General features: G+C 36.7%; 1 protein-coding gene across 2 annotated transcripts in view; it reads right to left on the reverse strand.

Moving 5' to 3' along the window:
• Window positions 1-21920, reverse strand: part of CLTC (clathrin heavy chain) — a gene marked incomplete at its 5' end in the record, with an annotated part of 60304 nt that overhangs the window by 22574 nt on the left and 15810 nt on the right. For both annotated transcript variants that reach the window (XM_079725286.1, XM_079725287.1), the window contains 13 exons: window positions 1360-1523; window positions 3178-3358; window positions 3505-3669; window positions 3917-4054; window positions 4895-5017; window positions 5728-5880; window positions 8323-8523; window positions 9268-9465; window positions 12304-12477; window positions 12907-13020; window positions 14680-14841; window positions 15390-15658; window positions 18360-18567. In XM_079725286.1, coding sequence (XP_079581412.1) covers window positions 1360-1523; window positions 3178-3358; window positions 3505-3669; window positions 3917-4054; window positions 4895-5017; window positions 5728-5880; window positions 8323-8523; window positions 9268-9465; window positions 12304-12477; window positions 12907-13020; window positions 14680-14841; window positions 15390-15658; window positions 18360-18567 — 2250 coding nt within the window. The remainder of the gene's footprint in view (window positions 1-1359; window positions 1524-3177; window positions 3359-3504; window positions 3670-3916; window positions 4055-4894; window positions 5018-5727; window positions 5881-8322; window positions 8524-9267; window positions 9466-12303; window positions 12478-12906; window positions 13021-14679; window positions 14842-15389; window positions 15659-18359; window positions 18568-21920) is intronic.

Genomic DNA, 21920 nt, shown 5'->3' on the forward strand with positions numbered 1-21920 from the left:
CAATTGAAGCATAAAAGCTGAGAGCTTAATGAAAACAAAAAGAAATCAGTGTGGATCTGGTAGTATTTTTTTAAAAAGGAAACAGTACTGTTACTCAAAGGAGGAAGTGGACTGGTGTTATGGGTATACTAGTCAAGCACAGAGTATCAAATCTTTCTCATTTGGACGTTTTTTTATGACACCAGGAAGTCATGGGTTCAAACATATACTAGCCAGGCTCCTCAGAATATTCATGATGGCCAAGACATTATAAAGCTATACTTTTGGGGAATGTTTATCTTTTAATCTAAAACATAGGGCAACTTCAGCACTTTAACTACATCATTACACTAAAACACCTAAGGGTTTCGCTATTTAATCTAGGTATTAAGTTCTTCAGAAGAAGAATCAGCTAAAACAACTACAGATTATCTAAAAATGATCAGTGTAGGAGTAAGAAAAGCCTGATCTTTCCTACTAAACTGCACAATGAACATTTTGGTTTTAGTTTCAATCTAAAATTCTTCCAGAAGAAAAAAATACTTAAGAACTTTATATACAATCTCTGGAATCATTTAATATATTTTTAATATAAATGTAAAGTATGTAAATATGTATTTTGGGGGGATCTGAATGTTCTGTAGTTTTCCTAATTTTTATAAACGACTGCCAATTTTAAAGTCTTACCTTCCTCACAAAGTAATTACTAGGTATGAGAATAAAGCTAAAGTTAAGTTAACCATTAAACAAAAATCAACTGCCCTCAGGTATGCTGTAAAGGTCTAAGAATCTTTAAACCATTACTCCTCATTCCAACACAGGCAGTTCTTACTTCTCCATAACCAAATTCGTGTCACAAAGCTGAGGGTTTTTTTGTTCGATTGTACCTTCAATTTATGAATTACACATGATTAATATTTAGTTTCTAGAGTTAGGTTTATCAGTGACAGAGGTTAACCCATGTCCTTTACACAACAGAACCCTTGGCATATAATACAGGCCCCTTAAAATAACACTGAGGGCAAGCTGATCTTAATATTCAAAAAGCGCCTAAATGATATTCTAAACACTGAGCATCTACAATCACTTTTCAAAAATTTTCTTCTAAAATTAAAGTTAAAGAAAGGAAATTTCTTAGAGATAGTGTTATTTTTCTCTTCATTTAAACAGATGGTCATTCCTAAGTACTACTTATGAATTTCCTTCCTTATTTCAAAGGAAACCACAGAATATTAAATTTGGAAGAAATAATTCAGCATACAATTTGAGAATGCTAAGAATTTCACTTTTAGGGGAAAAAAAATACTTTAAAACTGTGAGCAAACCCTTGCAGAACTGCTGATCTTCAACCCAACCAGAAAATGCATCACTCACTCTTACCTTGAGAAAATTCTTGACTCGCTCAGGATCATAGCAGTTGCTTTCTCTGCAGATTCTTTCTACTTCTTTGATCTGCCCCGTCTTGCAAGCTGCCTGAATATATTTAAAGTGCACATCTGGGTCCTGACTAAAGTTAACAATGGATCCCAGAAAATAAAAAAGACCTTAAAGAAACAAATAATTGAAATTAAGCACAGGTGTACCTTTGAGAGCGCCAGACCTGAAAAATACTTAAGCAATTAAAAAACATTATGTCAATTATACCTCAATTTAAAAAACAAGCAAAAAAACCCACACAGTTATACTGAATAGTCCCAAATAAAAACTGGTTGCTCAATAAGAATATTAAATAGTCCACTAATCAGTTCAATAAATGGATTTGTACTTTAATCCCTACAGAACAGAAAATTCAATGTTTTCTAGTAGTTGAGAAATAGGAGACAGCTACTTAATATCAAAGCTAATTATCATACCATATGCCATATGAGAAATGTTAAATGAAGTCCACTATAGCAGGTGTTTTTCTATACGCAGTTAATAGGAAACACACATCAGTAGCTTAAAAAGAATTTAATGCAGTGCCATTCAACAGAATTTTCTGCAATGATGCAAATATTCTATATCTACACTATGTAATACAGTAGCCACTAACCACACGTGGCTATTGAGCACCTGAAATGTAGCTAGTGTGACTGAAGAACTAAACTTTTAATTGTATTCAATTTTAATTACTTTAAATTTACATAGCTACATGTGGCTAGTGGCTACTGTACTGAATGAACAGTATAAACGTAGTGCACAGTTAACATAGAAACTGAAAAAATTAAGAAAACTAGTAGGAATCGCTTATTCCTTCTGTCTAGAGCAGTACTACAAGAAGAGGGAGGAAAAGTTAAGTAGAGACCAGATATTTAGCTAATGAACCTAAAAGCCACCAACAGTGATTACATTAATACTCAGCACAACCGTGGTTCTCAACTGGGGGCAAGATGGTTTTCTTCCCAGGAGACATTGAGCAAGGTCTGGAGACATTTTAGTGGTCACAACTGGTGGAGCTGATGCTCCTGGCATCCAGTGGACTGAAGCCAGCAATGCTGCTAAATATCCTGCATGCATACAAAAATGTACCCCCCAACCCAACAAATTATCCAGCCCAATATGTCTGTATTGCTGAGGTTGAGAAAACCTGCTACAGGGACAAGTCACAAAATTTCCTTGGCTAGAATCATTAGCCATTATAAGAGTCAGACAATATAAACACAATCATTACATACCTGATCATTAGTATTTTCATCTTATACAATTATGACAAAGCTACTACATATATTTGTATCTTAAAATTTTGCCTTTAATTCACCTATAAAATATCCATGCAGACAGTCTTCTTCACTGCATGTCCCTGGAACCTGGTATAGAATATGCCTGACAACAGTTACTGAATAATAAGACTTAAAATATCCCATCAAGGGCTTCCCTGGTGGCGCAGTGGTTGAGAGTCCGCCTGCCGATGCAGGGGACACGGGTTCGTGCCCCGGTCCGGGAAGATCCCACATGCTGCGGAGCTGCTGGGCCCGTGAGCCATGGCCGCTGAGCCTGCGCGTCTGGAGCCTGTGCTCCGCAACGGGAGAGGCCACAGCAGTGAGAGGCCCGCGTACCACAAAAAAAAAAAAAAAAAAAAAAAATATCCCATCAAAGTAAGCTTGTAGAAAGAATTTCCAACAGCCTATGACAAGTCCATATAGCCTATGACATTGTCCGTATAACAATACCCCTCTTGGCTACCTTAAATAATTTAAAACAACTCAAACTCCTAATTACCTTCAAAACTCTTGAAAGATTCAAAAAGTTCAATCAGAGACTGAGTGGACAGTTGTTCGTGATACTTAGAAGCCACTTGCACACAGATCTGTAGATTTTGACGAATATTGGCAGATAGCATGGCTCTGAGGCATTCCAGGGAGTCTTCTACTGATAAGGACCCAAAGTAATTCACTAACCACTAGAGGACAAAATAAATAAGTAAATAAATAAATGAAACAATGTTAAACCTAGTGGTGGTATGAAATTACTATCATTCAGTAACACAGACACATTTTCAGTATACCAATTAATCATAACTAATAGTTAGGTAAGAGCCTAAAATACCTCAGGGTTAAGAAGATGGGTATGAACAACCGCACGCTTTATATCATACAAGTCAGTGAAGTGTTCTAATGCACGCTGCAGGAGGCCAGCTTTCTCACATAGCTGAGCGATATGAGCCCGGTCATAATGCGTGAACATCTGATTCCCCAGAATAGCATCTGCGACCTATAAAACCATAAAAAGGATGAGTTTATTTTACACTACTCCATTTATATCAGTAACTCCATATGCAGATTACATATGAAGATTCAACAGTGGATCAACTGGTAAAGGAGAGAAAGTACAAAAGAATGTTAGCTAAATTTTCTAAAACGAGGAATAGGCATCTCAGTAGCTTCAAATAATCTAAGAAGCTCTGAATAACTACAAAAACAGTGTTGGAAACATGCCTAAAAAGCATGAAAACACGTACTTGAGGAGCATGCATAAGGTTCATCTCAAGCAACCTTGTCTGTAAAGGACCTTCAGATGGGCGATTATTCTTCAGTGCATCAAGCAAGAATGCAGTACACTGCTGAATTAGATTGTATTCCATAAACACATCGACAATCTGCAAAAAAAAGATTTAAAGGAAATCGTTTTAAGATACTTAAAAACTGCTTTATGATACTGTTGACAATATATGTAAATGAAAGGAAATGAAACATTATCTCTTTCTTCACATATAAAACACTGCCAGATCAAATCCCAGATTTAAAGAATATTATTTGGACAGCATAACCTTGTAATTTAAGAGTCAGTTTTTGTCTTCTGGAGTTACTTTTAGTTCTAGTAAAAACTACCACAAAATATTTCAAGATACTATATAATAGCAGAATAAAATTGATAGATTTAAAATTTTGATGATTGACTGACTGATGCATGCATGCATGCATGCATGCCACGCCACACGGCATGCAGGACCTTAGTTCCCCGACCAGGGATCGAACCCGTACCCCGTGTGGTGGAAGCACGGACTCCTAACCACTGGACCGCCAGGGAATTCCCTGATGAACTAGTTAAAATATACAAAAGCATAAAAATGAAAGAGTCTGTGGCTCCCACTTCATATATGCATCTCTTCCCTCTCCCTTCACCTAGTGGCAGCGGCTATCCTTTGTGTTTTATTATTCCCATATATTTTTCATATTTTTAACACATATACCACTCTAAATGAGACGGTATTTGTTCTGCATGTTTTAGAACTGTATATAGATGGTATCTGACTGTGCACTCTTCTGCAAGTTGCTTTTTTTGGTAACGTACTTAAGGTTTATCCATGTAGATCAACACAGCTCTAATTTCTACAAATAAAAAAGTTAACCCATTCTTCTCCAAAGTTGTTTAAACTCAGATCTCCCCCATTCTCTATTTAAATCAACTTCTACAAATTACATTTTAACTCCTTTACCTGTGTGATATCAGCAAGAGGTTCTTCATCCTGAACTAACATTTGAGCAAACTGCTGCCCCTGATCTGGGCTGATTCGCATAACATTTCTCAGCAGAAAGATCCAGTCTGGAGTATATCCAACCTACAAAGAGACAAAAACTTAAGACCAAGACCTGCTGCAAAGTTCCATTTTTATATCATTTAAAGGCTTTTTCTGCAATAGAATCTTGCTACTACAGACAGAGCTAATGGTGAAAATACAAATTCAGTTTTAACTTAGATGCTCAATTTGATCTTGGTTTATACAAGACAAATAAACACCTTGGTGATAACATATTTGAACAAATAGCTATAAATTTTTATAATTGGCTTATTCAATATCATTGACCACCAAAAAAATCTGTTCTAACAGGTTAAACATGCCCTAGCAGCTTAAATTCTATAAGCCATACAAGAGTAACTGTCTCCATTTTTTTTTTTTTGTGGTGTGCGGGCTTCTCACTGTTGTGGCATCTCCCGTTGCGGAGCACAGGCTCTGGAAGCGCAGGCTCAGCGGCCATGGCTCACGGACCCAGCCACTCCGCGGCATGTGGGATCCTCCCGGACCGGGGCACGAACCCATGTCCCCTGCATTGGCAGGCGGACTCCCAACCACTGTGCCACCAGGGAAGCCCATCTCCATTTTTGAAGTGTAATTCTATATGTGAGCCATAACAGCATTTTTATACTTTTCCAAGTAATTGTAAATATTTAAGGAAATTTACTATTAAAGTCACTGAGAGTTACTATAAGCTAATTTCTCTCTTAATGTTTTAATGAATTTATGTGGAGAATCTGTTTCATTGAACTCACTTTTTTAGCATATAAAACAATCTTCTGAACTTGACCTGTTTCTGCAAAGCACTGAATGACTTTATTTGGCACATTAGCCCTTAGGTACACACTAAGTGCCAATGTAGGGTCCACGGATTTCACAAGGTCTCCCAGTTCTTCAGAGCATTCCAGCTGTCCAAAGGAAAAACAGAGACTGTTTAGTAATCCATGAGCTGTTGTATAAATCAGCAATTGACACTACTTCCACTATAAATAATAACTAACATGACAGGCACTTAGTTTCTCAGTTGTCCCAGAATGTATTATAAATATACAGGGGTTGTGGTTATAAAGACTTGATTTTTTAAATAATTAATTAATTAATTAATGTATTTATTTTTGGCTGTGCTGCGTCTTCATGGCCGCGTGCGGGCTTTCTCTAGTTGCGACGAGCGGGTGCTACTCTTCGTTGTGGAGCACAGGCTTCTCATTGAGGTGGCTTTCTCCTGTTATGGAGCGTGGGTTCTAGGCGCACGGGCTTCAGTAGTTGTGGCTCGCGGGCTTCAGTAGTTGTGGCTCGAGGGCTCTAGAGTGCAGGCTCAGTAGTCGTGGCACACGGACTTAGTTGCTCCGCAGCACATGGGATCTTCCCGGACCAGGGCTTGAACCCGTGTCCCCTGCATTGGCAGGCGGACTCTTAACCACTGCGCCACCAGGGAAGCCCGAGACTCTTGATTTTGTATTCACAGCAGTAACTCAGCATTCTCCACACATTCTACTTAATCAAGGATAAAAACCCACCAAGACTTCACACGTACAGATACTACCAATTACCTTGTTAGGAACATAAATACTTAAAAAGCAGAATCTTGCACCTCTAACTATTAAGAGTATTCAGATATCAGACCCACATGGTCTTAATTTTTCAAGAATAATGCAGCTCCTAATGTAATGTTATGAAATGAAAATCTGATATTCAAGGAGCCAGATGAGGCTTACCATAAAGGCCATTACTAAAATTAGGGTATAATCTGTATGTCTGAAGGATCTAAGCTTCATTATCTTCTTGATTTTTGGATTTAAGGTTATAAAGCAGGACACTAATTTCAAGAGGTCAAACAGATAAAAATTTTAGAATTTTTAGGTGGTATACTTGCAGATACCCTCCTCTGTACTATTCAACCTGCCTTAGTCAGCTGCCCAATCTGGAAAGCAGCTTCTCTAAAAGAGTTCTGCTTTATATACCAGAGTTGATTTTCTATGATTATCACCGACATTCAATGAGAAGTTCTATCAGAGTCTACACCTCTCAACCGAACACGTTAACTAATGAAGAGTTGATCAGTGTCCTTTTTACCACAAACGAATCCTATGTGACCATTCACCAAAAAAGGTAATGATACCCAAAAAGCTTTCACACTTATATTGGTCAACTCAGTTACCTTGGCTGTTCCCATCCTCCCTTATCTTAAGCAATTAGGACAGACCTCAAATACTCGCTATGTGGCTAGTAACTATTCTTCAGCAGACTCCTGTCCAAGCATCCCAACTCCGGAGTACTATCCTCCAATATCCTATAAGATTGCCAGAAGCTGGGTCAAGAAACAAGGACTTACAAGTAGTAATGTAAAACTATAACCAACATAACACTAAAGCCAAAAGGTCTAACATTAAAAGTTATTCACTACTCAGAGTGCTATAAACAGTACCACCTCAGTTCTTGACACTGGCATAAGACATGGCAATTCAATATTGCCACTTTGTGGAGAAAGGCTTTCTATGGTGGTATGAAAGGAATAATACCACTAAAGGACTGTTTAAACTTGTTAGTTGCCTTACAAATAAGCAACATTTTCCATAATGTGCTCCAGAAAACATAATACCACTAGGTACTCTATGTAAAAAGAAATTAGTAAGTACTGAGTGAATTTAAAAGGCATAGAGAAATCCTACAGTAAAGAAAGCTGGTTAACAACAGTTTTTAAAGATTTATATTTAAATAATTTCAAGAAACTAGTTAAATATTTTTTCATGTAATGCCAATTAACATTCTGTGAAATCTCTTTGGGAATCTATATCACTGCTAATTAGACAGCCCTGCTGTCTTGTTAACATATTTCTGAGCCAACATTTTATATAATATGTTTCCCTTGCACACCCAAACATGGTTACTAGCAGCAAATATCACAGTTTTGATACCTGGGAAGTTCTACAAGAAAAAATATGATGTTGTATGGTTGAAACTACTGGGCATATCAAGTGTGGGATGTGGGAGAAAGGAATACATTCTTAGGTCCAAGTGAGTGTTACACACATTGACAAATATGAATGCGCAAAGCGTCTCACACTATGCTTTTCCTGAAGCAAAAGGATAGCAATTTGCTTCCAGATTAGAGTTTTAACCACCAAGCAAGTAATCCTGGATTCCATTTTAAAATAGATATCCTACCCTCAACATGCCACAAAATAAATACATTTTCAAAAGGAAGTAAGTTTATGCATCTCATGCAATGTCTATTCTTGTTCTATTCCTACAAGCAATAAATAATGGATGGAGATATTCTGGCACAGCCTATGTTTTTAACTTGCTAACATGGTATTTAATCAAAGCAAAAATATGTTAACAGAATATACCTTATCTTCTTTTAACCATTTCTCCAAAAGCTGTTTCCGCCCTTGCTGAAGTACAGGCCTACACAGTTCTAAGGATTCATATTTGTTTAGCTGGCCCTGGTCCAAAAGGATTCCAAAGTACTGAAGTAGGGGAGAAGTTTGACCTGGCTGAGCTGGGACACTCTGGAACCGACGGATGGTGTCTGGGGTACGAAGGATTCCCTTTAAGAAACAGAAATGTTACACACTCCTTTTAAAGATGATCCAACATCACACTAATAACTCCATGGGTCTCTTAAGTCAATTTTAAAGGCATGATTCCATCTACTAAAACCAAACCTCAAATCTTCAATATATTGAATAGTAAAGATTCAGTCACACTTCTGGTTCAATGTTATGAGATTATCCTGAATCAGGAACTTACCAACCTAATTATAATAATGTCAATGTGTAAGACAATAAGTTACAACTAGCTATTATTCCAGGTTCACATTAGGTTAAGTGGAAATTTCATTACACTGGTCAGGGAGTAAGGTGTTAATTCAGTCCAACATAATACCAAGGTGATGAGGATAAATTCAGCTCAATTTCAGACAACTCTTCCTACCATAAATTGAACAGGATCTGTTTAATTTTCAACTCTTAGAAATAAAATCAGTAGCTATCACAGATAAGATCAAACAGTATAACAACTGAGTAACTAAACAGTATTACATCTCTGTAAATCAGAGCTTGTTAGATCTATATATCATTCTGACATTTGGAGTTTTAAGAAGCTAACCAAATCTAGAGCACAGAAAAGTAATTAAATCTAGAGGTACTGACAAGTAATTCATTCTACTGGAAAACATATCCTAAAAAAGATTAGCTTCTCTGTGGAAAGCTGGTTCCAGTTCTAACAGTATTAGAAATAGAGCATATTAGCATTAATCCAATCATGGCAACTTCACTTTCATAACTATTTACCTTTGGTGCATTAGCAGCCACCTTTGCTGCCTCTGAGTAATTTCCCTGGGCAAAAAGAGCATTAAATTTCCGGGCAAAGAGTTCTTCAGCACCAGCCAAGTTGTTACGTACAGCCATTCTCAGGGCCAAATCAGGATTTTGTAGGACATTGGTGATATAAGGAATTATGTTTTCTTCTTCCACACATACTGAGAGAACCTGCAATTTAAGATCTAATGAATAGCTGCAATGTGTTCATGTGAGCATCAGTGAAACCAAATCCATTTAGAGCTGCTGACTACTGAGTCACAAAGGTAATAAAACTGTGACAGCTGCTTTCTTATTGCCATTAAAAAAAAAGAAAAAAAAAGGGCAGGAAAGAGAAGACTAAAGGATACTAAGCTATTTGCAGGTTCCTAAAATATGGCCATCTTATAATATAAATAACTCCCCACTTCATACTGTCCAAACTCTAACTGCTTTGCTACCATTCATTCATTCTTAACATGGTATGATTTCACCTGGAAGAAGTTTAAGGTACATTCCTTCTAACTCTAGTGTTTTTCAGTAATTTTAACTACATTTACATTCCCAGAGTCCAGATTATATACTCAATGAGGGGAGGACCACTGAATCCTCAGGCACCTTATATACCGCAAGGTATACAGCAGGTGCTTATAAATGTGGCACCAGTGAAGAGGAACTTCTAATTGCTTCTTTTTGAAGAACAATTACCTACCCTCAGTCCTCCTAATAAGTCACAGAACACTGCGTAAAAGCTGAATTCCTGTCAATTGCCAAAGAGAAAGGGAGCCCTTCACTATGCATCCATTCCTCTCCCCAACACCAGAGCTGGTATACATCCCAGTAAACTACTTATATTACCCCAACAGCAGTTCTCATACTATTATTTCTCATCTAAGTGTTTCTCAGTCACTATTCCACATAAGGAAAGGGACTTATCTTTAATTGTATTATTAGCACCAGGCAGTGTTTAGCACAAAGTAAATGCTTAATATTTGTTAAATAAATGAGAACTCAATAACCAAACAGATAGGTAATATCTATTTGCCTGTTCTATTATTCCTTTTGAGGAAAGTGAAAAAAGTTTAACCTTCGAAATTCTTTCGTTTCTACAGATCTGACCCCATCGCCAAAAGCTTAGGCCACCCTCTATCTGCAATGCGTCGCTCTGCTCCGTATTAAGAACCACCTTTTAAAAAAAGGAAGAATTACTTTCTTTATAGTCATTTGCATTCCACCCATCTTTAATTTAATGCTTACCTCCTAGGAAAAGTAAGGGAGATGAACAGACCCGCTTCTAACTATACTTTCTGTAGTCTTCCCCAAACACCAAACCAGTTTCATCTTTATCCTACTTTTAGACTGTACTAGCAGATTTCTAGAAACCAGTACTTAAGATCTACAGGGGACAAAGAAGGTTCCTGTACCTTCTAAAGTACTCAGTTCTACCAAGTTCAGAATGTAAGCTAGATATTGGCAACAATGTCATCTTGATCACTTTTGATTTTTCAACCAACAGAAACCACACACTCATTCCTTCAGGGCATAGGTCCAGCTATAGTTGGTTGGCTCTGTGCAAAAGAGTAAAGCCCTGAAGCCTAAAGGTTACTGTAAACATTCATCTTCTTATTCAAAGCAGCTGGCACAGAAAATTTGTGGGGGGAAGGGGAGGAAAACAATCAATAAGTTCCCAGAATCAAAGTTATGAATATTAAATATATATGGTAAAATTATTCAAGATACTTTAGTTCAAATAATAGTCTCAAAAAACCCGCCAAAAAACAGTAGTCTCTGGCTTAAAAAATTTATCATTATAAAATTATCACTAACCTAGTTCACCAAAGGACCCATTCATTCTTGATTTTTCCAAGAGAGACACATGCAACTGAATAGATGAACGCTACTATATTTTTAAAGTAACTTTTGTGCCAGACACTGACTGGTGTAGAAATACAATTAAACAAAGAAAAGCCCCTTTCCTAAGGGAGAACAGTGACTGAAACAACTGTAATTCATTGTGGTAAGTGCCACGAAGAGGGCTACCTAAGATCTAGGGACATAGAGCAGAAGCACCTAACCAGGTGTGGAATTGAGGGAGGGGATGGGTAAGTAGGGAAAGACTCTCTCTCTAGAGTATTTCTCTCTTCATATACATACCATTTTCTGGAAATTAATAGAATAAAGGAGAAAAAACCTATTTACTTCTTTTGCTTACCATCTAGGGAAAATACTAATTTGGAGGAAAACTAGTAAAAGGCAAGGCCAGTAACAGTACTGTTTTTGAAATTTTAACCATTTTTTTTTTTAGGGAAAAAGATACCTCCTGGTATAATATTTTAAATTACCTTAAAACACTAAAACACAGAAGAAGGATCACTTGTGTTAGGTGGTATGAGGAGGTATGTCAAATGTCACAAATTCAGAACAGCTAATATACTCCCTAATTGGATAACTTTTCAAGTACCCCCACTGAACATATCATAGCTACTGTAACATATCACCTTCCAACATTAAACATTTAGTAATAATTAAAGAGGTAGGGAAAAAGATGTAAGAATTCTTTTCTTTGTAGTTGATAATTTGTCTTAGAGAGATCATAGGAAGAAAACCCCTATAAAAAGTATACAATCTGGGAATTCCCTGTTGGTCCAGTGGTTAGGACTTGGCGCTTTCACTGCTGGGGTCTGGCTTCAGTCCCTGGACAGGTAACTAAGATCCCACAAGCCGCGAGGTGCAGCCAAAAAAAAAAAAAGTACACAGTCTGTCAAATGTGACCCTACTAGTTTCTTTGCATGAAGAGTTACTTCTCTTGATAATAGAGACACACACACAATCCTAGGTGGCTATACTGTATGCCAAATAGTTTCTCTCTCTGAGACAGTGTTAAAGAGAGACTGTTATCATATGCTTCTGCATTTTTAGGTATATATTATTTTCTGACATCCAAAGTTACCATCTACTTTTTGAAAAAAGCTAACACTAATAAGTGCTATTTTATTTTATCACTTAATTTAATTTTCAAAGTTTCCTTACTTGTCCCTTTCTGTTTACTCCAATTATTCCAGCTGTGGCTTCATGAGGTGCAGTGACAAAGATTGTTTCTCCACTGATTCTATTCATGTAGATGCAGGTACCAGTCTCAAGATCATACAGGTGGATATAACCATACTTAGTAATCAAGAATACTACATCATGCTTTTCACTGATCTGTATAAAGAAGATCAACACTTCAGTAAAATAATGAATCTATAAACAGAAAATTTAGTCCAATTCCATTTTAGAGATGGTGAAATTCTAGAACTTTGACAAGAGGCTTATATGAAAAATTAAAAGCTAGTATTTATGGCTTCCTCATTTTTACAGCAAATTCAAATATGGGATATCCCAAGCTCTTACATAAAACACAAGAATATTAATAAATTATATAAGATAAAAGAGAAAAACATCATTTTGAACAACCTGGGATAACCCAATTTATATATTACATTAAAGAAAGTGTATTACTTTACAAAGTTTCACTAACAAACTACTTTTGAGCAAAGGCACCACTTAAATTATATTGACTATCAGTTGTAGTTTTTGAATTAATTGTGTTAAGAGGAGAGATTTTAAGTTCATTTGTTTTGCTTAAAATACCTGCATTGCAACAGGAAAGTCATTTTGTGCTTCTGGAGGAAAGAAAACATCCACTGCCTTCTTTGGAAAGGGTTGGTTCCCTGTAGGTGGTGTGCCAACTTCAATGATATGTAACTGTTCAAAAGAAAATAAAACTTATGATCAAATGCTAAAAGGACCATAGCAGCTTTATTTATAGCCCCAAACTAAAAACAACCAAAATGTCCTATGATAGGTGAACATTAAACTATATGGTACAACCATACCATGGAACTCCTCGGGAATAAAATGAACGTTCACGGACAATATGCCCAGTGGGAACACACACAAAAAGGGCACTCTCAGAAGATCACATACTATATGATTTGATTTACACAGCATTCTTGAAGAGACAAAATTCTAGTAATGGAGAGTAAATTTGTGATTTTCAGGGGTTAAAGATGGTGGATTTCTCCGTACCGCCTTTGCAGCTTCCCATGAATAATATGTATTATTTCAAGATAAAAATTTTAAAAAGTCGGTTGAATAGCTCAATCACACCTCAATCTACTTTAAATTAAGAATGGTAAAACAATACCCACAAAAGGGCTTTTGATTATAATTTAGTTTTTCCAAATAGAAATCTAACTTAAGTTGTTAAATTCTTCTCTGCCCACACCTACTCTAAAGTATGCACTTTAGATAAGTATGCACTTAAGCTGAGTTGTCGCTCCAATCACATACACCTCACAAATTTGGATGAGAACATTCTGATTTAAAATGTCCGATGCTTCACATCAGTGAGCGAGGCAAGAGAAAGCAAATAATGTCAATGAAAGAGTATTATATATTTTGCTTAGTCATGTCAGGAATGGACTAAAACAATAAATAATTCCATTTCCAAGATATATAACCATATGAAAGTTATTAGGGTGGTCTCATCCTTAATTAGGATGACTAGCCATCCAGCTTAAAGGCTATCGATTACCATATTTTAGGCAATCTCTGTCTTGATTTTTAAAAACTACTTAGCATGGAAAAATATTAAGACGTCAGAGATTCTGCTATGGCAATGAGAAAAGCAGTCAAACTGAGTTTCCAGGGGCAGCAGTGCCAACTGTGGCATCCAGCAGTGCAATCATAGCAGCACCAGGTTCTGGGTCAGGACTTTTGGCTGCTGCCCATTCTCCCTTATTCCTCCTAATTTTCCAAGCTTGGTTCTTAACCTTCCTAGCTATTGAAAACTATCCAATATCCTTTCATTCAATTTTTTATGCTCTAATCAACCACACCCTGTTTCTGTTGTCTGAAACTAAGAACCGTACAAAGTACTTCAATTTGTCCAGGTGATTTCAATGTATAGTCAGCGTTGAGAAGCTCTGATTTAAGGCAATGGTACTGAAATTGTGGTCCACATATTCTATCTAGTCACCTAGAGCATTTAAAATGCACATTATGAGCTCCACTTACTGAATCAGACTCTCTAGATGCAAGGCACACAAATGTACATTTTAGCCACCCTAGTGATTCTTATGCACCGTAAAGTTGAAAAACATCTAATTAAGGCCTTTGGTAAAGGCAATGAAAATAGTCTTACTATAAACAGCTGATACAAATAAGTTGTTAAAGAACATTCATTTTTGACAAGTATCACTAGAAACAGAATTTAAACAAATTAAGTCACCAAAAATCTGAATGTTAAAAACAAATTAGCAAGAAAGGGAGAAGACTATTTTGAAATTAGGTAACAAATTAATTAGTAACAGAAAGACAAAAAAGGTAAGTTCTAAAATAATTTCCAAAGGCAAAACTTACCTTCCCTCCAGCTTGACCCCGTACTGCAAAACAAAATAACGTCGACTCTTCTGCATTTCCTTCCATCTTAAACTGTGCGAAGCTAGCCGCATGTCCTTCAATGGGCTGAGACACTTTCCTATCTACAGAATATAACTGCATAGCTCCTACCACACGATTTTGCTACAAAAGATCAAGCAGAATAAAGTTTGGGGACCCAATAACTCCCAGATTCAACAACTACTGAAATAACTAGAATGCTTTACAAGGATTTACAATTCCTTGTTAGTCTCTCAATGTAGATTTGATACCTCTTAATTTAAAATTTAGCTGCAAACACTCTCTTATTAAAGCGTTAACATGAATGTTTAAAATGTGCCTCATATACAACCATCTCTTTACACTATCTTTAAAAAAAGAAAGATACAGGAGTACTTATTCTGCAGTAAATATCCACAATAAATTGCAAATCATTCATACAGGAACTCATTATCCACTCAACCTGCAAATAAGACCTAAAAACACCTTGGTAAGAGTACTCTGAACTGTATGTTAGTATAAAGGCATTAAGCCAGCAACCTCTATTTCCTAAAAACAAAAAAAAAAAAGAAGGAAAAAAACCAGTCTTCCAAAATAAATCAGATTTGCAAAGACAACCTAATTTCAAAATAAACTGCATTCTGAGCCCATTAATTCTCTAAACCTTTTATTAAAAACTAGAAAAATGTTACCTGTGCAGATATGCCAGTCAGAAGTAACCACTTTTGCTTTGCATCAGTACGATAATTGATAATCTGGCACCCTGCAAGGCTAGAATGGCGATCAAACATTTTCACTGGCTGAGACTCTCCTTCCATACTCCAATGATAAACTGCATTATCCGTAACAAGAGCAACCGTATTCAAAGAGATCCATTTCCAGAAGGTGACATCATCGGTCATGGTATGGGCCTTCATTTTACTTTTCATTTCAATGTTAAATATCTGAAGAGTTTTCCCAGCTAAAAACAAAATTAAGAATTATGAATCACTAAGAAAGCAAAGTTCAGGATAAATTAATATCTAGCTAGACTAGACTCTCTCTGCAGCAAAATCTGTAACTTCCAAACAAAATGGTTCTATCATGAGACTAATAACCAACTACAGAAGTCACACTGACAGACTAGCAACCATTGAAGAGATAGCTGAAACTGAGTAGCCTACACCTAACTGTGAAACAAAAACTCTATCACCCCTATTCAAGACATTTTAAACAGACAGCATGACTTCCAAAGAATTCTAAATCTCAACTAAAAATGAGTCTAAAGAACAGCTCACTTAACAATGGAAAACAAGTTGTAATCTTTATGCTTAATTAAGAATGCTTACCCATAAACTGAGTTAGTGGCAGGTACACAGAACAAAGCAAATCTGATTCAAGCACATGGGGGAAATGTCTACTTTTTAAAGGGCAGTCATCCCCGCCCCCCCAGCCCCGCCCCATTCAACTAAATCTCGTGGAAACTTCTCTTTGGAAGAGGATCTACTTCAACTCTACTTTGTACCACTAGCACATAAGAGAAGTGCATGCTACGTTTAGTTGGTTTAAGATACAAAGGGAAGGTAGGGGTGCTGGAGGAAAGGACAGGGAGACAAAGGAGGACAGTTTCAGATCTTAATATACTAGAGATAAGAACAAAATTCAAGCTTCATCCAGTTAAGACAGCAAACATTTAGTAAAAGAAGGATGAAATTCGCCTTGAATGTTAATAGTTCACTGAGTCAGATGCAAAGGCTTGTACTTATAATTTGAAATCCATCACAGTCCGAAAAGTGATTTGGGTTAAATTACTAGAGGTCAAAAGCCCACGGCTGACACTAGGCTATCTAATTCAGATTAGTCCTTAGAGACTAAGGAAAACTCCATTACTGAGCCACAGAGAATCTGGCTCCTGAAGAACAAAAATTATAAGATAGTACGGGGGTGGGAGTCGGGGTGGAGAGAGGGATGGGACGGGACACAAAACATACAGCTTTGTACCACGACCCTTCCTAATTACTACATGGGTCAAAGCTTCTTCCATAAAACGAAGAATGTTATTCCCATCCCACACAATATGTAAACCACAACCAGACTCGAACAATTGTGAGAGTTATAGTCCTGTTTATAAAAAGAAACCAAGGGATTAGAAACTGGACTCAGAGGGAAGCAGGATTTGGGAATGACGTACTTTCCTCTGCTGTCTTCCCCAGCCCCTAGTTAATTACACGGTTTATTCTTTACATGAAAGGCGTTGGCGGGGTGGTTTTGGGAGGAGGGCAGGGATGACAGCTTAACTCTGTAACGTAGACATACAGGCACAAATCATTTCAATTTATTCTTTTTATAGAACAGGACAATAACTAATACAATCTAAATTAAGATAACTCACCATCTGCACACATAAGAAAGCATTAAGAAATGTGATAAAATAACAATAACATTAAAAATAGCAAAGAATTTTGAGAAAATTAAAACGATGGCCTTTTAATAGAGGTGTGAGAGCTGCTAAGCAGTTGAATTTAAATTCTTTAAGGAGGCTAAAGGGACCTTAATACCTTAAAGTATAATATGTATTGTTTAATGGAAGCAAATAATAGATCACTGCCACAAAACAAGCATCCCAGGTAAAAAAGCTGGACCATCTTTCCTTGAGATGAGATCAACTCCTATCTTGGATATGTAATGGAAACTTATTTGTTTGAATATGCTTGCCCCCGACCCTCAGCCAACCAATTTAATCTCCAACCAGAGTTACTACTAAATACAAAGTATAAATCATGTGGGAAAAAAATGTATTTAAAAGTCTATTTAAATACTTCAGCACCTCTAACAAGTCACCCACAAATTTATCAAGAAATTACTAGGAATCTGAACTCTTCCTCCTACAACCAAGAAGAAAAACGACAGAGCAAAAAATAGGCAATTAAATGTGCCTTTCAGATTCAGCCAGTTTGTTACCTAGTCCTCTTAAAAACCCTCCTAAACGGTCAATTTCACTCAGTCTATAATTCAAAGGAAAAAAATTAACATAGACTCCCAGAGAGTATGAGGTTCTCTGAACTCTGTTTAGATTGACAGGCTGTACAGTTCCCTGTTGTGACAATTAAAAAGTTAGTCTGAATAAACTCTAACACTGTTGATTCCAAAAATTTAATACCCACCTATACACACACACACTTTTAAAAATGAGTGTAAATTCAAGCCATTTTTAGAACTTGATAATCTAAATGAAACACAAGCCTGAAGCATAAAAAAGGCACAGCATGAAGAGCAAGTTTATCATCATAACAAACTTCTGCTATGTTTAGGTGCTAATATTAGTAAAGTATATTTTATTCCAGAATATGAATCACTAATTTCTTATGTCTTCTGTATATGGAGTTATGTTTTCAGTACAATCTTATCACACTGTAGATATAAAATTTAAATTAATTTCATCTAAAACTTAAAATTTTCCAAGTAGATCTTATAAGTAGAAAGTAAGACATCTCACAGAAATATGCCAAGTAGAAGTCATGAAAGTAGTTAAAAATCAAATACAGTAACAGCTTTAACGTTGCAGATCTATTTAACCAAATTTAATCAAGATACTAAAAAAATAGATCTTAATTATTGTATTTGAATAAATTATACATGGAAAAGTGTTTTAAGAAAAAAAAAAACCCACAATCTTTCTATACCTTTTAGTGCAATTACTTTGCTGGCTGGATTCATGATGGCGCTGTCTGCTGAAATGGGTCTTCGAATTGGATTACTTGGGTCGTTCATATCAATAATCACCACCTGGGCCTGCTCGCCTACTTTCTCTCTAATGCAGATGAATTTGTCGGACTCCATAGTCAGGGTACTGAAGCCGATGTTCGCTGGGTTTATACCCAGGTTCTGGAGCTGAGGGAAAAAAACAAAAAGTATTAATAAATCATATTACAAAGCAAATTAGAAAGACTTGATATTCACGTATTGTTATCATTACAGATCCTCACTGCTGCTTCAAGGTCAACAGTGACAACTCCATTGATTCAAGTGAGGCAATTACTATAATGGACCTTCTCTCTTCCAACAAACATGGCATTCAATTGTTTTGTTATAACCTTGTAGTTGTAACTTGAGATGTATAACCCTCTGATGACAACTAAGAGGCAGAATAAATAGATATCAAGATAAAGGAAAGAGCTACATCTGAGAGCTAGCCTTTATGGGTTCAGGGACCTGAGGTAATCAGTGTTTCTTGGTTTAAGATCTTTGAACTACTGCATCTGTCCTCTCTAATCCCCTTTAGCCATTAGTAGTTACTTGTTCATATGCATTGGACCTCAGGAATCTGAAAATTAAATTACAGCATAAAATGAGAGATTTAAAAATTTCACAGGGTTCTTGGTCTAAAGGAACGTGGATTAGCCAGAGCAGACAAACAATACTTTGCAAAAAGTGACAAAACAAAGATAGGAGAGAGAGATCCTGTCAAAGGAGGCCTACAGGCAAGGGAATGAACGCTCAACATGAAGGAAGAACAAATGCTGAGGCCTAGAGATACAAAAGTGTGGTCTGCTAAGGGAACTGTAAGTACTTTTGTAACATTGGGAACATAGACTATGAAAGGCTTTCAGAGTAGAGAATTAAGGTTATAAACACAAGCAAGGGCTAGACTGATAAGCTAAATGTACCCCAGTAAGAGTCCTGAATTTATTCTATAGGCAAAGGAAGCTACTTAGGGACTTTAACAAGGAAAATAATGGAATCAGATTTGCTTTGTGTACTCAGAAGCTATTAAAGTATTTGCTAAGCAAATATATAGGACCTAAAGACAGCAGGTCTTTGAAAACTAGTTAAGTGTGTTAAGAACAAAAGGCACTTGTTAAAAGAAGACTTCTACCAGAGTGGGTCATTTCTCTGAGCGACTAAATGTAGTATAATAGACTAAGTACCACTTCAAAGCCTATCTGAAGGCTTTCTTAGCTTTGACCAGCCTAGGGTTTTTTGTTTGTTTTTTTCCTTTCCTCCAATAGACAACAAATTCACACAGAACAAAATCAAACAAAAATTTAAAAGCACAGGAAGAAAAAAAAAATCAAGTCTTCCTCCTGCCTTTGTTCCCCAGATAGCCTATTTCCCTTCCCAGAGACCATCACTGTCACTACTCTCTTGTGGACTTGCTGAGACAAATTAAATGTATTTAACTTAAATTCTTTTGTCAAACTCTTCTGCCAATAGTGCTTAACTATAACCAGACCAGGATCTCAAAAAGATACAACATAAGATTAAGAGACTACATTTTACTTTCACTTCCCCCTTGTACCTCAATGACTGCAGGCACAACCAATTATGAAGTATAGTTACAGTAACTTAGTCACTGAATACCAGGGCAAGGAGACAAGCAATTTTCTAACTATTAACACAAACATGGTAATAAAGTAGAAGATTAACTAGTTGTACAAGCTCAAGTGTCTGCTGCAGTGCAAGCCAAATACACAAGCTGTGAGATATGTAACTTATACATGAGTTTGGTTACAACAAAACTTTATTAATTATCAATTTTCATTTCTTCCTAAGTTTAACTTTTAGTGACTTTTAGTTTCAGAACTAATGGAGGAAGATAAATATAAATGGTCCTCAACAATATATGAAGACACTGTGTGTGGGCTTAAAGGAAGCCTCGTACAAACCAAATTGTTCGTCTAATTTCACGTGAGGTGGATACATTCGTTTTTCTGAGTATACCAGTCCTCAGACTCTTAAGCTTAATTGATAGCTACCTTTCCAATAATTAAAAAAATATTCCAGTAGATCCTAGAGCTCCCAGAACTATATATGTAAAAGCAACGAGTTATCTTCTAGACTACTCTGTAAAATAAGAATTCTACGCTTCTAAGTCACTACCAAGGATTCACCTAAGGCAATTTTGAGTCCCAACTGTCACAGCTTAAATCCTACAGTGTCTGAGAAAGTAAAAATAAATAGTGTTAGTCAAACAGTAAAATTAAAACAAGGATGCAAACCACAAACACTACTAAGTGAACCCATAAATGAGTCTAATAGATTCCTTTTCACCCCTCCACACAAGAGGCAGGTACAAGACAACCGTAGGAGAAGAAAACACTATTAGAAAATGCAGTAAAGAGGAGGAAAAAAGGTAAGTCAAGAAATATGTGTTTCTTATTCCCAGCTAGATCTCCAGATAAATGCAGCAAGAAAGGCACATGTTGTCAAAATTTAGCACTGACCTTCAGCCTCAGAGCTGTTTTATCTGCAGAAAAAGCAAAGATCTGGTTCAAAGGGGGTGGGGTTCCTGTACTCCTCACAATTTAGGTAATCCTTATATTCTTTTCTCATTAAACACATATATGCATATAAGCTATGCATATATATTTTATATGCATATATATACTTTTAATCTTCTCTATCAAGAATGTACTCCATGTGAAACAAACATACACCCTTTATTTAAAAAACAAAATTAGGGCTTCCCTGGTGGCGCAGTGGTTGAGAGTCCACCTGCCGATGCACGGGACGCGGGTTCGTGCCCCGGTCCGGGAAGATCCCATATGCCACAGAGCGGCTGGGCCCGTGAGCCATGGCCGCTGAGCCTGCGCGTCCAGAGCCTGTGCTCCGCAACGGGAGAGGCCACAATGGTGAGAAGCCCGTGTACCGCAAACAAACAAACAAACAAACAAACAACAACAAAAAATTAAACAAGAGGTAGATGGCAAATTCTCACCAATTCACATATTTAAACATTTTAAGAAGCCTACTTAAGTAATGCCCATTTATACAACTAAATAGGAAACTTCTCCTTCCTAAAAAGCCTATCCCGGTTGTTAGGATAAGTGACAGAACTTCAAGTGACCTCCTCCTATCAGTTAACAGAAAGTTACATTTGCTCCCTTCTCTTCAAATAATGTCAGTAAGAATTTTTCCTTACTGGTGATACTTTTCAGTGAGAATGCCCAGAACGCTCATCAATTCTTCCCATATTTTCCTAGGATATATTCAAAAGGAAAACATCCCAAAACAGTCATAGGACAGGTCACCATCATTAATCACAATTCTGGGTTAGGTGCACTCTTAAAATAGAATCATATAAAAGGGCTACCATACTAGATAACTGTGTCTAGCAATATTCATACAGATTAAAACTTTAAAATACAACATAGGGAATTCCCTGGTGGTCCAGAGGTTAGGACTCTGTACTTCCACTGCTGGAGGCCCGGGTTTGATCCCTGGCCAGGGAACTAGGATCCCGC

Source organism: Hyperoodon ampullatus (genome assembly GCF_949752795.1).
Source record: "Hyperoodon ampullatus genome assembly, chromosome: 19".
NCBI lineage: Eukaryota > Metazoa > Chordata > Mammalia > Artiodactyla > Ziphiidae > Hyperoodon > Hyperoodon ampullatus.